The sequence below is a fragment of the Solea senegalensis genome, linkage group LG6 (assembly GCF_019176455.1).
Source record: "Solea senegalensis isolate Sse05_10M linkage group LG6, IFAPA_SoseM_1, whole genome shotgun sequence".
In the NCBI taxonomy this organism is placed as follows: domain Eukaryota; kingdom Metazoa; phylum Chordata; class Actinopteri; order Pleuronectiformes; family Soleidae; genus Solea; species Solea senegalensis.
In genome coordinates this window covers 17325541-17342098 of record NC_058026.1, presented here as the reverse complement: position 1 = coordinate 17342098, position 16558 = coordinate 17325541, and the positions used below count along the sequence as shown (strand labels likewise).

At 43.6% G+C, this 16558-nt stretch overlaps 1 protein-coding gene across 1 annotated transcript in view; it reads left to right on the top strand.

The window, feature by feature from the left end:
• Positions 1-14968, top strand: part of maml3 (mastermind-like transcriptional coactivator 3) — a 113583-nt gene extending 98615 nt beyond the window's left edge. The window contains exons 4-6 of the mRNA XM_044027381.1: positions 6555-6821; positions 8382-8460; positions 10852-14968. Coding sequence (XP_043883316.1) covers positions 6555-6821; positions 8382-8460; positions 10852-11960 — 1455 coding nt within the window. The 3' untranslated portion in view covers positions 11961-14968. The remainder of the gene's footprint in view (positions 1-6554; positions 6822-8381; positions 8461-10851) is intronic.
• Positions 14969-16558: the final 1590 nt, after the last annotated feature.

Sequence of the window (16558 nt, the reverse complement as noted above, 5' to 3'; positions counted from 1 at the left end):
CTGCTTCTTCTCTGCACCTAACATATGGCAGTCTTATTCCTAAAACTTGGTTATCCATTATGTACATTATGCAGTTTATTGTCAGTTCTAGCAAAATAATATGTTTACTCAGTTTATACATTTATTTTTCAAAATAAAGGCTTTGAATTCTGTATGAAATTGTAATTTTTTTGTGCAGAGAAGTGAAATCATTTTTTTTTTTTTTTAATCTGATTTTTTAACAGAAAACCAGCTTTGGCCCACGGGCCACCAGTTGCTGACTTTAGACTCTGTGGCAGCACAAGTTTTACTATACATTCATATCAATGGAACAGTGAGCTATGGACAGAGACATCCATCATAGTCATTTTCACGTCAGCGAAAGTCATTTTGAAATGATATTAAATTCATCCATAGCAGTGCAAGGCAAATCTGATCTCCAAGAAAAAGAAAAAACACAAGTGAGCCAAGGTTTTTGTTGGTTAAACTGTGATTTAAAGAAATCTGATCCGTGCCTCATGATTGCTAACGAACATGAGCTGACACCCCGGCTGGCTCTGTGCTGTCTGTGGGTGGCAATCCTCTGTACGCAGAGAAATTCCTTGGATGAGCACAGTGCCTCCAAACAGCATCCATGCTGCAGGGATTTCATTTACTTAAATTGATCCGCTGCTGCATGTCGACATGCATTTCATAGCAACACTGCGTGGAATCACATTGGTTCAGTAATGGTTATATGATGATCCTAAGAAACCCTGTTTAACCCAGACGATTGTCTCTGTGACTGTGAGGGGAATTTTCTTTGTGTGTGTGTGTGTGTGTGTGTGAGAGAGACTGTGTGTGTGTGTGGATGGAGAAGATTCAGAAATAGGCCAGTTAGGGTTTAGAGCAGAGAGATGTTAGAGATTAAACAGACCTCTGTGGGGAGCAAGTCTCCTCTCCAGCAGTTTAAATATAACCCTCTTATGGGAGAAACTGTTTAAGTGAGTGAGTCTATGCATGTGTGTGTGTGTGTGTGTGTGGTAGAGAGATAGAGGGAGGGAGAGGTTGTGGTTAAGGTAGGTATAGGGTTGATGTGTGCGTCTACAAATGTAAACCTATGAATTTAAACCACTGGTCATCATACCTCCACCAGCCTTTGGTGAGGTCCAAAAAACCTACAAACCTATCTCTGTGAGGACATTTTGACCTTGTGGGGACAGTTTGTCTGGTCCCCACAACTTTAAAGAGCCTTTTCAGGGTTAAAACCTAGCTTTAGGGTTTTAGGATTAGGGTTAGGCACTTAGCTGTGATTAGGGTGATGGGCTAAGGAATGTCTGTGATATGTCCTCACTAAGATATAAAAATGGGTTTTAAAAAAGTGACTTTTCTTGGTTTTAAAGGCTGTAGGAGCTGCATTAAAGTTAAATATTTTGAGCATATAGGATGAGTTTTGTTGCTATATCTAAAGTATTTGTTGTGCGTGTTAATTTGTGCAATCCTCCCTCCTCAGGTGGTGAGGGCAGGGCCAAGGTTTTAAATGTGACAGTGCACGGCAGGAACGGTGGCAAACGCTGTCAGTGCAGCGCAGCATAGTATTGAAAGGATTCTTAAATCATGTTGCCCCTTTTTTGTCTTTTTATTTTTGACAACAAACCTTAATCATCATTGAACCCAACTCTCCCTTTTTTCTTTTTGCGTAGTGGCAAGCATGAGAATGAATTTTTTTTGCCGCCACAAAGGCTGTTACACTGAAAATCAGATTTATTATATTGAATAAACTTGAATTCTGTTTAGGCCACGGTTTGGGTTTGCCACTAACTAGGTTAGGGATATCAACTTTGTTTAGGCTTTTCAAATGAACACAAATGGAAGTCAGTGTGAGTCCTTTAAAGGATATTTACGTGTGTGTGTGTGTGTGTGTGTGTGTGTGTGTGTGTGTGGGCGTGCGCGTGTGTGAACGATATCACACCTGTGACCTTCAAGCTGAGACACACACTATTCACACATGCTTTTCCAAACACCAACCAACCATCAGCTGCTGCAAACTCCACCTTTACCTGAGCGCACAAACAGGATGTGAGCACATGCTCTTCCCCAGTTTAACTGTAGCCGTAGTCTATATGAGAATCGAATGAAGCATCCATCCATCCATCCATCCATCCATCCATCCATCCATCCTCTCCTTCTCTCCTCCCTCTCCCGTCCTTCTCCTACACAAGTGTGTGACAGATGTGAGCTTCTGTGGAGAGCAGGCGTGTGTGTGCGTGTTTTCAAGCGTAATGTGCTTCATGTAACCTCTCTAGGACCTTGTCTGACATAAACACTGACATTGTCAGGACTCGTCCTCAAAGAGACCAAAATCTGGTCCAGAATATAATTTCTGATGAACTGCCCCGCCTTTCATCCTATGTTGTTTAGGACTGGCTCCAGTGACCCTCATGAGAAGAATGAATGAAGGAACAAAATGTATATAGTACTGCAATCAGCTTTGTTGAATTGCAGAAGTCTCAGGGCAACACCAGCTTCGTTGATCATTATGACTATGAGTTCATATGACGTTTATGTGATGCTCAAGTCTGTCTTGAATAAACCTGGTATAATAGAGCTTTGGTTCTACTCTAGATTTAACAGATTCAGGGTCATGTTATTGTTCAAGTGTAAGAAAGGGTCACACTTAATACTTGACACTTAACCTGAATTTTCCTACAAAATTTGTTCTACATGTTTCCTGTATTTTCTGGATGTGTTCCAATAAAGTGATTGAGAAATAATTATATATCTCGTAATTGTGTACAATTACGTCAATGAACACACAGTTCTGCTCCATGAGACACAAGACTGAAATGGACAGTCTCTCCCTTCCTCACGCACATTTCCGCTCACTTCACGTGTAATGTAATCACCTGGGCTCTCCATGGCTTCTAACCCAATAAAGCTGACAGCCACTGATACACACACACACACACACACACACACACACACACACACACTCACTCTCTCTCCCTCTCAAAACCAAACACACATATCCTCCGGAACACCCTGTGATACATTTACTTCTGCTTTTCCTCTGCTCTCTCTCTCTCTCTCTCTCTCTCTCTCCTCTGCCGTGTCTTTCCTGCCACAAGTTTCGGGGGCTGGTCCAAGGTGCCAGAAACAAACAAAACCAAGAAAACAAAGACAACATCCATAGTTTTTGTGTAAAGGCACTTAAATTCTGCCCCTGTCATCCTCTCTACCATGGCATTTGCAAGCTGTGTTTTAATCCGCACAGGCAAGACCTGAGACCCATGCAAGCAATGACACAGTAGTCACTTCCTACACGTTTCTTATTGCAGACTGTTTATAGATTAGACATAGTCTTCTGGTTGTAAAACAAACTCCCATTGTGAAGTCTCAATATTTGTGATGTGACAGGCACCACGGCAGTTGAAACAGAAGGTCACCAGGCTGATGTCCACTTATATGCGCTGTCAATTTCTTCTAAATGTGAACATAATTTACAAAATTGACATTGTGTTTTATTGAGGAAGAGCTGAAAGTAGTGATTAAGGTCAATCTTATCCTCCACGAGAGGCTCACAGAGACAAAACTTGTCTCTTTGTTAATCCAAAAGTGGGTCTAGCTTTCACTCTCACCAACTATTGTGTTGTTTGTTCTTTTCCGGAAACGTCATCGTTATATACGTCGTCTCCTTCTACTGCCATGTCAAAGACCAGGGGGGGAATTTTGGTGCATGCGCAGGAGTAATCGGACTATGAATCAAATTATCCACGTATTTAACATGTAACATGTTCCCAGGTATTTAATTTTTACATGTAAACACATTAGTCCGAGTAAAGTCAAGCTAGTCTTAGTGGGACTGATGTGACATTACATGACATTAAAAAAATAAAATAATTGTCTATATATATATATATACTGTAAGTGTGACTCGCTCAGGTCTGAGTGGCATTGCTGGCGGTGACCAGGCACGGCGGCCATAACTGCTCCTCCAAGCGCCATCTGCTCCTCGCCACAGCAACTGTTGCCAGGGTACCTCCTCTCCTCTCCTCTCTTCTCCTCTCCTCTCCTCTCCTCTCCTCTCTCCTCTCCCCTCCCTCCCTCCCCTCCTCTCCAGTCGCACCTTTTTCACCTCCTCTTTTGGCTGTTTGCGCTTCATGTTGTTGCTTTCCCTCTCTCTCTTTTTTTGACCTGCTCTTTGGTACTTTCTCACACACATGTTTCTTTTTCCTCTTCCTCTACTAATTTAATTTGCGTTTTCATCCTAAAGAGGATACCTGCTTTCTACGCAGTGAGCTTAAATGGCATGACATTGAGTTCCTTGTATATTAGCTACACTTCAGCGAAGCACTAATGAAATAATACTGATGCCACTGCTAATGCACTTGCTCTTTTTCCATCTGCACCCTTGTATGCTGCTCTTTTTTTCAATATCTTTAATTATATATATATATACATATATACAAATATATACATACATAGGTATATATATTCATATATGTGGATATATATCTATACACCTCCACCTAAATCTTTAATTCTCCAAGACTTTTCCTCCCCCTCAGTGTAATCCATCCCTCTCCATTTCCTGTAGCAATTGTGTGGACATGACTCAGGACAAACACACACATACCCCCCAAAACAAAAATCTACAGATGGAGAACCAGCAGAGAAAAAGTGAAGGAAGGAGTTTGATGATGGGGTGTTTAGAGGGAAAGGAAGAAAAAGAGAGGGAGAGTGAGCGGGGGAGAGATTGTAGATCAGAACCGTCATGATTGAGCCATCTGCTAAGAGGAAGCCAGTGAGACACACACACACACACATACACGGAGTACATGCACACATGTGCTTAAAGACCACCACTGCCACCCGTTGGTCACATCCTGACACTGCACCTCTGCTCTTCTCACTGCTCTGCTGCCATCCAGCAGCAAGAACATGCCAACCAGAGATGAGACACGTAGCTCTGCACATCGATCAGTCTGGTCTGGCTGTCTGCTGAGCCAGTCTTAAGCATCCAATTCTGTTTTGCTCCACTGGGTTTTCTTTTGCTCTAATATATAAGGTTTATCTCCACCTTACTCTTTTCTAAGAAGAGCGGAGCCTCAATACGGATTATGAGGCTTTGGCTCTTTCAAAACATATTGAGTACAGTGGTTTGTTGCAGACTAATGCCAACGCTACGAATCACAGCTGTAATCCTGCTTGTGCTGTTTGGTTGTTTCGCTGCAGTTTAGAAAAAAATAGTTTTGTTATCGTATCTGTGCAGTCGTGTGTGGTAGTATTTTTTTTATTTTATGAGCAACAATGCACCAGTGTGAATCATCCGTTCTTCTCCTCTCAGGTCCATTCACTCTCGTTCCCTCAACAGTGTCCACTCTCGTCCAGCTGTCTGACCCTTAATGGATTCATAAACACTACTCTGCCATTGGCCAGAGCTGGACATTTCATCCTATTACAGATTAGCATAAGGCTGAGTAGAGCAGGAAGTGCTCTTTATATGCTAATGAGGAGATAATGTATGCAGTGAGGAGCCATCAAAGCCCTTTTGGGAGGACTCAGCGTGACTGGACGTGCCGAATCTTGAGGCTGGCTTGTCTTTATCCTGCTCTTCAGTCTCATTCACAGATACCTGCACTCTGTGTCTTTGTGTGTATAACATAATGCTTTACTGCAGTTTTATACCTAAAGTTAAAACACACATGGAGTCATCACTCAGTAGTTCAGACAGTTCACCAGTCCATCGCAGGGCCACATATAGAGACAAACAACCATTCATCCAGTCACTCTCTCTTCTTAAAATCTAACGTACATATTTTACTGCAATTTAAAAGTTAATTACAAAATTTAAAAAAATATGTATTAATATTTAATGACCTTTCACCGCCCACTTGAAGTACCACCTTGGCCCACACGTTTGGGAATCGCTGTATTGGTTCACTCTATAAAATAAAATACACATTTTTTTATGTCATTCCACAGCTGTAGTACTTTGACTTTCTAGTACAAATCAAGTAATGACATAGGTGTTAGCGTGTTGAGCTAGCTTATAATTTAGATTAATAAATATGGTTATGGTTTGTATTTATATAGTTCTTTTTTAGTGTTGATGACCACTCAAAGCTGCTTTACACTACGGTTTTGCCATTCGTCCATTCACACCCACTTTCACACAGCACATCTATGTGCAGCACATTTTCTATCACTCACCTTCCATACTCATTCACACGCTGCCGGCACATTGAACCCACAACCTTCCCGTTGACAACTCACTCTACCACTGAGCTACCGTTGTCCTCAAATGTCACATCTCCCCATCAGCCCAACAAACGTACCATCTTGGATTAGCCCCTTTTTTTTTATCGCTATTATTTCCATGCTGATTGTTAGGTGATTAACCAACTTTTTAATCCAGTTATTGCCAAATATGGTGACCAATGCTTTTACTAACTCAATGATTTCAGGTGTAACAAATGTGGTTGTAAATTCTGTGATAGTTTGGGTCTTTAAAATGTGGGTCCACAAAGTTTAGGAAACATTGGAATATACAACGGTTCACTTGACCAACGGCCTCCTTCCTCTCTGTCTTACAGGAGCAAGGTGTGGTCGGAATGTCACGCCCACCGGGCGCCATCCCTCCCCCTCACCCTGGAGGGGGTGTGGCCTCCGGGGTGGGCCCCAACCAGGGGGCGGGGCCGCCTCCGGGTTACGTGGGCAATCAGCAGCAGGCGGCCATGATGAAGCAGATGATGGCGATGGAGCAGGAGAAGAGGGTGCAGATGCACATGATGGAGCAGCAGAAGCAGCAGCTCTTCAGAGAACAGAGGCAACAGCAGCAGCAGCAACTACTGGCTGAGCAGGTGAGGATCTTCAAACGCAGGAAGGCCCGTGTCCACGTGTCACTCATTCATTTCTAATGTGTGTGTGTCTGTGTGTGTGTGAACATTGTTTGTCCAAACTTAAGTGTGTATATTCATGTCTGCATCTCCATCCTGTCTTCTTCTTTACTGTTGTTTAGTTTTATGTATAATTACTCTCTACCAGGCTCCTTCACTACTTCCTTTTCATGTATGTCATGCACGTAAGTGTAAGTGTGTGTGTTTGTGTGTGTGTGTGCACGCATGGCTGCCTGCTGTGATAATGTGGTGTTTTCCGTTTATTTCGCTCTCTGCGTAGAAATCGAGAACTAAAGAGTTCCAAACTTACCAAACTTGTCGCCACCTACCATGTTAGTTTTAAACTGGATCTGCAAAAAACTTAGACATACAAAAAATAAACGTGTGTGTGTGTGTGTGTGTGCGTGTGTGAAAGGACACATCCTGCTGAGGTTTAGTGTATGTTGTTAAATGGATATCATAGCTTCTGTTTAAACAAGCACAACTGTGTCCTCATGTCACTGCTTTTCATGTGTGGCAAAGAATTGCACTGCTTATTAATATTAACTAAACATGTCACAGTCAACACAGTCAGGGCTGCCTTTGGTTTTATATTAGAACACTGAGCGAGAACATGAGCGAGGGCTGCACACGTGTCTTGTCAGCTATGTGTACTTGTTTTTTTAAGTAACATTCTTTATCTTCAGTGCAAAAAAAACATCTGTGTCACCTCCAGTGTTGGGCTCTGGAAATGTAATCTAATTACTGTACTCAATAGGGCCACGCGGGAGTGTAGTGGCTAGCTCTGTTGCCTCACAGCAAGATGGTTGCCAGTTTGAATCACAGTTTGAGCGAGGGCCTTTCTGTGTGGAGTTTGCACGTTTCTCTCGTGGGTGTGGGTTTTCTCGGCGGTCACAAAACCTGCAGAGGTTCAAAAGTGGTTCTCAAAATGTTTAGACCAAGCACCAATGTTAAAACACAGTGGTGTAAATAGGTCGAGCAAAGTCAGCTACAGACTTTTGACAGGAAGCAGATTTATTCCCAAAAACATAAGTTGCTCTCTCATCATCCTCCTCTTCCTCACATATACCTCACACACTGGTATAGTGAACTTAGATTAAGATGGAGTGAGAGCTAAGGTGGCTCTAATTATTATTATATTTTTTTGTTATTCGTTTCATTTTCTACACACTGGTCCGAATTCCTCGGCTCCACTCTTGTGTGCCACAGTTTGAGAACCATGGCTCTAGATTGATCGTAGGTGTGACTGTGAGGGTGAACGTTTGTCTGTCCTGCAATGGCCTGGCGAACTGTCCGGGGTTTACCTTTCGCACTATGTCAGCTGAGATTGGCTCCAGCTCCCTGTGACCCTCATGTGGACATGTTTATGTTTAAATAATCATTTTCTTACATTTATCACCTGTAAATGTGACCCCATTTCCTGTGATGATACCAAATCCTGAATTTCATTAAATATGTTGTGATTTATTAAATCTACACCTGTTAACCAGTTGCATGTGTGTGTGTGTGTATGTGTGTGTGTAGCTCCAACAGCAGCAGCACCTCCCCAGACAGATGGGCCCGGGCCAGAGGAATCCATACCCTCAAGTCAATCAATACCAAGGTGAGAGACACAAACGCATGCATTCATTCCATCTGTGCAACAATAAGGAAAATGTATGCAAAAGCACAAGGATGGTCAGCACCTCCATGGATTTTTCATTAAAGGAGCCAAGACCGAGCGTAAATTCTTCAACATTTTATTGACGAGCACATTAGAAAATTGATTTTTTTTTTTTTGGTAAGTCAGTTTTGTTGGACAAAAACAGCTCAGGCACATATGTGTCTCAGGCTGCACTAAGTATGGTGTCAATGGTAGCGTGCCAACGACGTATGGAAGAAGACATTTCACAGATTTTGTAGTTCACTCGTTGCCATATTCACAGACAGATAGACACAAACATGTATGTAAACAGCGGTGCTGACAGAACATCACCCTGAAACCAAAACCCATCCTTTCTGTCTGTCTGTCTCTGTCAGACGCATAAGTTGGCTCTTCAGTCGATCTCTCTCTCTCTCTCTCTCTCTCTCTCTCTCTCTCTCTATCTGTGTCTCCCTGGTAAAAAAAAAGGGAAAAAGAAAGAGACAGAATATTCCTGCTCTGCCTGTTACCACGGCAACTTGTCTGTCCTGGATCCCCCAGAGTTCCGGTGAAGTCAGAGAGATGGATGAGAGGAGGGAAGTGGGAGAGAGAGATTGGGGGGGTTGGGGGGTGTCTGGCAACGCGAGTAATAGAAAGATAGACTGGTGTGTAGAAGGAGAGGCTGGGAGGAAAGACACGCTCCAGAGAGAGAAAGAGAAGTGGGTGAGAAAATGATGGAGAAATGCAGAAAGGGAGAAGGAGATCGGAGTTGAAAGCCTTTTATAGCCATCAGAAAAAGTGTCTGGGAAATTGTGTGAAGAGGAAGAGGAGGCTTCAGCACCAAACTCTGGCCCAGATGCTGTTCACCTGTGAGTTCCTGCAGAGACTGTGGTCGTGTCACTTGCAATTTACAACATATTAGGGCTGTCGGCGCTGACGCGTAAATCTCGATTCATTAAAGGCCGTACTTAACGTGTTTTTGTTTTTTTAATCACGTTAATCAAGTAGAGTCTGGAAAAGACACAAGCGTGTCAGAGCTGCTCACTTAGATGAAGAGAGGGGCAATCAGTCGGCGTTACACTTAAAAGCGGCTGGTGGTCGTTGTGTGGCTTATACAACTTAAAAAAAAAACATGCAACTTTGATTGTGCATCAATCACTTAGTCAAGAAGTGAAATAATAAATAAAAAAAAAGGTGGGATATAATTCAGGCTGTTTATATATTACATACTGGTTTGCCAGTCAGGATACACCGGTGAGCGCTGCTTTACATTGTTAATATGGACCTAAAAAGTGATGTGAAACTTGGCAGGTGACTTCCTCGGAGCACTAGTGTGTGCCGTGCCGACTTTGACGTTGTGTGGATAAGAAATGCAAGATATATCGGTACAAATACGACAGACGTGTCGTTAAAAGAGCCACCCGCGTCTCGCGTTAATGACAGGCACACACTAGTAGCAAACAGTACATTGAGTACGTGTGGCTGTTGTTAATTGCCTCCAGCTCTTCTACCTACTTACTGTGCGAGTGTGGAGCGTGTGATTGTCTACGCTCTCACTCCTCAGTTACAGTTGCAGTCCGAGCTGTGAGGTGAGGGATTAGTGGGTGGATGTCAGAAGTGGCTTTATTAAAAGGACTTAGAGCCATTTCCTCGTTGGCAGGCCTCCTCAGCTGTGCCACGACTGAGACGCTAATAGAAAAAAAAAGGGACATAAAGTGTCTGTGCTTTAGCATGTTCAGATTTATTTTATGGAGGCATTTGATGTAAATCAGTAGAGTAAACACTTTGTCACAGAGTATAAATCTTTGCCTCACCACTGACTAAATACATCAGTGATACATATCATGAGGTGATTTTAGTGGAAATTACTGGAATTAGGGCTGTGCTCTAAGGGTAAATGATGGCAGAATCCTAGTCCAGGGACATACTGTAGCTTTTCCTTCACACATTCTCCTGCTTTATAGTGATAATTGTAGATTTATATAAACACAGTATTTTTTTTTCTCCGTCAGTTGCTCTTTTTGACCCAGTGGACGAGTTGGTTTGCTGTTGACACTGCAAGTGCACTCCCGTCAGAATGACTGCTGAAACTGAGACACACTGTCACATGGATCTCTGCACTTGAGTCTTCAGGAACATGATGCAGTGTGACCTTTGTTCTCTCCCTGCACCATAGCTGTATGATATGCAGCCTAAACATCTTCTTATTCTTCCTCCTCTTCTTCTTCCCTTTCAGAAAATGCCTCCAGTGCCAAGTCTGTTATATTCTTTCTTGTCTCTTCAGTCTCACCCTCATCCTCCATCTCTATAATTCCTACCTCACTCAGTTGTCTATGTTCTCTTGTTCTAACTCCTCTCAATCTCTCCTCATAGGTCCTCCTCAGGATCTGGCGTCCAGGAGCCAGGCTCTCCAGAACATCCGGGCTGCCCGACTCCTACAACAGCAACAGCAGAACCAGCAGCAGATGGTCCAGATGAGTTCTGTTCAGGGCCAGGGGGGCTCTGTAGGACCCCAAACTGACATGGGTATACCCTATGGCAACCAGGGGTCCAACCAGGGTTCTTTGTATGGTCTCAACCCCTCCATGAGCCAAATGATCCACCAGCAGCAGCAGCAGCACCAGAGCCAAAGCGTCCAAGCCTCCATGGGTCTTCCACCACAGCACAACCCCACCGGGGGGCCTCCACGGCAGGCAGGTGCAGGTCCTGGGGTAGCAGGTATGCCCGGAGGCCCCGGAGGTGGTGGAGCTGGAGGGTACGGGGGACAGGGGATGTTAATGAACTCCATGGCCCAGCAACCCCTCAAAGGCCCTCCCAATGCCAAAGCCCAAGCACAGAGACTGCAAAGTATGCTGGGGGCTGGGGGAGGAGGTGGGGGAATGGGAGCGGGCGGCTGGCCGCAGCAGCAAGGACAGAGTCTGCAGGCCATGGCAGGAGGAGTTGGAAGGACTACAGGAGGTGGGGGAGGAGAAATGGTGGGGTTTGGCTCAGCTCAGAGTTATGGGATGCAGCCGGGACAACCCCCACGTATGGCCAAGCAACACTTTCAGGGCCCGGGACAGGGGATGAGCCAAGGGATGGACCCCAGGGTGGGCAACCCGGCTGCAGGTATGGGTGCTCCAATGATGGGGCCTCACATGGGCGCTCAACCCAGGACCAACCAGCCCCGGCCCATGGTCATGAACCAGGGAATGAACCAGGGGGTGATGGGCCAGGGGATGACTGGGATAGGGAGTTTTGTTCCGGGTCCTGGGGGACCAGGAATGGGGGCAGGGGGAGGAGGAGGCGGACCTTATGGACCTGGAGGAATTGGTGTCGGAGGTCAGCCGCAAGGCTACCAGAGGACAGCCAATCAGGACATGTCATCTTATGGATATGGGGGCGGGCCCTCAGGTGGTGGAGCCTTCGGATTGGGCGATGGGTCGGGGGCAGAGCTGGACTCAAGTGATGGTTGGATGGAGGAGTTTTTCCCGAGCCAATAGCCAAGATGGAAACTGGAGAAGAGTTTTTACTGGATGAACTAAACATTAGAGTCGGACGAATGTTTAAACCTGAGAAAGTAAAACAGAGAAGACCACACGACATGGACTGGCATGTTTTTGTTTTGTAAAACATGGACACGGTTATAAATGAGTTATTGTGTTACGTTTTGTGTCTGAGTGCGTGTGTGAGTGTGTGTGTGATTGAGGTAGCATCATTATGTCTTGTGCATATTAATGAAAAACCAGTATAGAGATTAAGAGGTGTGTTTCCTTAGTTTCCCCTTTTTCCCTCCGTGGAATGATTTTTTTCTAATGTTTCAGTGTTTGAAAGCGAGCCCCGTTTACACAGCAGCGCTTTGAGCCTGAGCTTTAGCCATGGCTGATTGAACACCGCAGACTGATGAAGGGGGAGGAAGACTTGTTCTCAAGACAGCAATTTGTTTGTGTTTGTGTGTTTGTGCCACCCAGCTCTGAGGTGCTCAGATCTCTCGCCTGTAAGGAGCTGAAGCTCGTAGAAAGCACTCTCAACACTCCCATTTGCTTCCTTAGATTTGTGCCCCCCCATACACACATACACACACTAACACACACAAATCTACTTGATCTCATCCTCTCACCCTCTCCGCTCCTGTTTTTCCCACCCTCTCTCCAGAGACTCGTTCCTCACTCTTAACACTCCCTTCTCTGTTTAAATTGTGAACATCACAACAGAACAAATGATTTTCCTCGACTGTGCCAGACAACCACACTCTGCCCTCTAGTGCTTCTGCAAGGCAACCGACCTGGGTGGTGTCTGTTTTTTTGTCTTTTTAAACTGGGGAGGTTTCCTTTCCTGAGTGTGGATGTGGACGATGGCTATCCACGTAGAGGAAGAGAAAGAGGAAAGGCACGCAAAAGCAAATGTTTTGATTAAAAAAAGCCCACACACACATACACACACGGCACTCAACCAACTAATAGATAAGCAAACATGAGTCTGGAAGGATGAGCAGATGTTTGAGAGGCAGCTAACGCAGCTAATATTACATTAAACCCGCTCTGCCTGTGTGACACAAACCACATCACATGCATTAGGCTGACACAAAGCAGAATGATTCGCTCAGCACTGAATGTATTCAAGCACCACAAGTGACTTTTATCTTTTTAGTGACAAAAAAGCCCACACGTTATTTTTTTGTTTATTTTATCTCTAACATTGATGCTGGCCACGCCTCTGTCAATTAAAACGGTGAAAAGAACAGTTGAAATTAGCCGTCTTTTAGTTTGTGTTGTCTTTTTTTTTAAACGGTTTGTCCTCCCGTCACACCACAGCCTTCTCTTCCATCGTGACACAGCTGGTTGTCGGTCACTGTTAGCCCTGCTTTTACATCGTGGCTTCTCTCTCTTTTATACCGCAGCTCTAACACCCTCACTCCAAACTAACTGTGCTATACTGTAACACTACTGTGAAGAAATACAAAAGAGTTTTCACCTTCCGGCGCTTTACGAGGAAAATGAACCACTGCGAAGTTGATTTATAAACAAGACAAACTTGGAAACAGCTGATCGGGTGGAAAAGAGTGGAGCCAGTTAGCGCCAGTTAGCATCAAAACAGCTTGTGCTTCCACTGAAGTCAGCGTCTCCCCTTGATTAAAAGTGTCGGCTTTTTACACTGTCCACTCCTTAGCCCTCATGGTTGAGTAATAAATATATGTCAAATAGGTTTTAATACAGTAGTCATTGGTATGAAAACACCTTACTTCTCTAGTGTTTTTAAGTGTAATTTTGGTTAAAAGGTGAAAGAAAGTGAGTCTGTACGTGCATTACTTTGTATTTAGCTCATGGGAGTGAAAGGTCGGAGGATGATGCTGTAATCAACAAACCAAAAAGCCTTCTTCTCTGTAAACTAACTCCTCACCATCAACACATATGTTCTCCTGGTTGTCGCCGCGTATAATCCAACCCTTTAAATACAATCTTTGACCACCTTTGTCCCGTACGTGTCGCTGCGTTGGGTAGCAACTGCGAATGAGGTTCTGTACTTTGGTTTTTGTCATGTAAGGGGGAGTGGAAGTGCTCCGACTCACTGTGGGAGTGGAAGGTCAAGGGCACACCGCTGTACAGGTTGTAGCATCCCCACATTTCTATCAGGGGAGAGTGGTGCAAATAAACGAAACCCTGTGTCAGTGTCTGGATTGTTTAAGCCTTCCTTGCACAGTAGAAAAGCAGCAGGTCTTCAGCGGCTCCTCTGCTCTTACTTCCAAAACTTTGATACCGCTGCAGGAGGAGCACACGTGAATTGTGAGAGTGAAATGGAGGCAGTGTGCAGGGGAATTCCAGAGGTAAACCACTCCAGTCAAGAAGAAACAAGGTAGATGACAAACTTCTAACGTCAGAGTTAAGAACTTCAGAGCGAGGGTTTGTGATACGGTTTGAAATTCCTTCAGGAAGAGAGGAAACTTCCTCCAAATATCATTATGTACCGGGACCAAGTCTGTAGACAATGTTTTAACAAAAGTTGTTGTTGTTGATGTTCTTTGTTTTATTTTTGTTTGTTCTATTTTTTTTTTTACTGGTGCTGACATATATGTGATTATGAGAAAAACTATATAAAAGATAATGGCTATTTGTAAATATGTTTTTACAAGTTTAAATACATCAGATAATACAGTCTCTACTCTGTAAAGAATTTACTGTTTGTTGGAAAAATAGAGAAGTATTTTTATTTGGAAGTTTTTTGTTTTCACTTTTAACCCATCTGAGCTATGCCATTGCACTTCAGACAATGTCTTACTACTAATTTGTATTGTAAACCTCCTCTCTTTTTTTGGATTTTGTTCTTTTTTTTCATTTTTTTTTTCTAGTTTGAGATTTGACTCTGTTCTTAAGCAGTGCTTATTTCTTTTTATCCTGTACAGAATTCTGATATGTTAACAAAAGAGAGTTACAAAAGACTTTTTGTTTGTTTGTTTTTTCAAAAAGATACAATAAAGAGAGAATGTTCTCGCTGATCATATTAAATGAAAGTTCTTGTCTGTCGAATGGATTCCTTTATTTGTACAGTCACTACAACTAAACTTCAGCAATAATATATTGCCAACGAGCAGTTAAACAGGTGTACCTAATAAAGTGACCAGGGAGTGTTTATTGTCGAGATGATGAACAATCACAAACTTTGTGAGCTTGTTGTTTGTGCAGCGATTCTACAGCTATATTAGTAATGTTTAAGTTCTATATCAGTCTATATAAGCTCTGTACATCATATGACTCAATTAATGCGTCCAGATTTTCAGCTTCCTGGTCAGCAGTTGACTTAACTTACAACAACCGTGCCTCGTGCAGTGGCTCACAATACAGCACCGCTCTATATTTTAGTCCTTGCACTTTCGTAGTAAGTCACATTTCCCTTATGTTTCCCCATAAACTGCTGACCGGGACGCTGCAAATCTGGATGCCAACTTCAGCATTGTGATTCAGTCAATCACTCCATATGACATTCACTGTACTTAAGTATCAAAAGTCATTGGGTTCAATTCCTGGCTCTGCTCGTCTATTTGTGCCCTTGAGCAAAGACAATTAACCCCATGTTGCAGAGTGTGAATGGTAAAGCAGACCATTACCAACCTGCTTCTTTTGATTTTATTTAGTAGTAATGAGTAATAAAGATAGTTAGAGGAAATGTAGTGGAGTAAAAGTTGCTAGAAATTTGCTGCTAGAAAGTACAGATACATGAATTTTGTACTCAAGTACAGTAAAGAAGTATTTGTACTTTTGTTACAACATTGTTGCCTTGGATTATGTTATATTATGAACAGTCACTGTTGTGATTATTAGTATTTCATGATGGGATTGCGTGACGTCATCTGCCACAGCTCTATTGTCTCTTTCAGGACTCCATAACACCATGTGTGAGTGCATACACAATAACATCAATACTCACCCAGTTAGCTGACAAACAGTAATTTCATTTCATCTCGGGGTCGTGAGAATGACAGAGACAAATGCACATACATTCATACGACAGCGCCTAAAAACCCAGACTGACTAACCGCTGCAGCGATGTTGTGTCTAACAGAGCAGATTTGCATAATTAGACTTGCATATGCTAAAGAGCAGAGCCTTAATTCTGTCTGGCAGTAATGGCGACGATGAATCACCGGCTCTCTGTTGGTGACGGCAGACAGACAGACAGAACACACGCAGGGCTGAGACCTTTTGGCTGTAATTCATCTTTCTCACAATCCGCCTCTTTCAAACTCACTCCTCCTCATCCTCTCTTTTAGCCACACCCTTTTCTTTATCTCCCTGTGTTGTCATCCTCTCCTTCTCCTCTTTCATGCTGCATCTTTTCCATTCCCCTCTCTGTAGGTGCCTTGTTTCTCCTCAGGACTCTGTAGCCCCCACCCACCATCACCACACACACACACACACTCCTGCTCCCCCCATCTGACATTGATAAATGGAGACTTACTGAGATGACAACATCATTACTCATGTTCAGTAGCGCCACCACCTAGGACAGAGAAAAACGAGAGGAAGAGGGAGACTGAAGGACAGGAAGATGGGGAGTGAAGAGGTGGAGGAGGGAGGCTGCAGCTGGATGGGGTTTGCTTCAATGC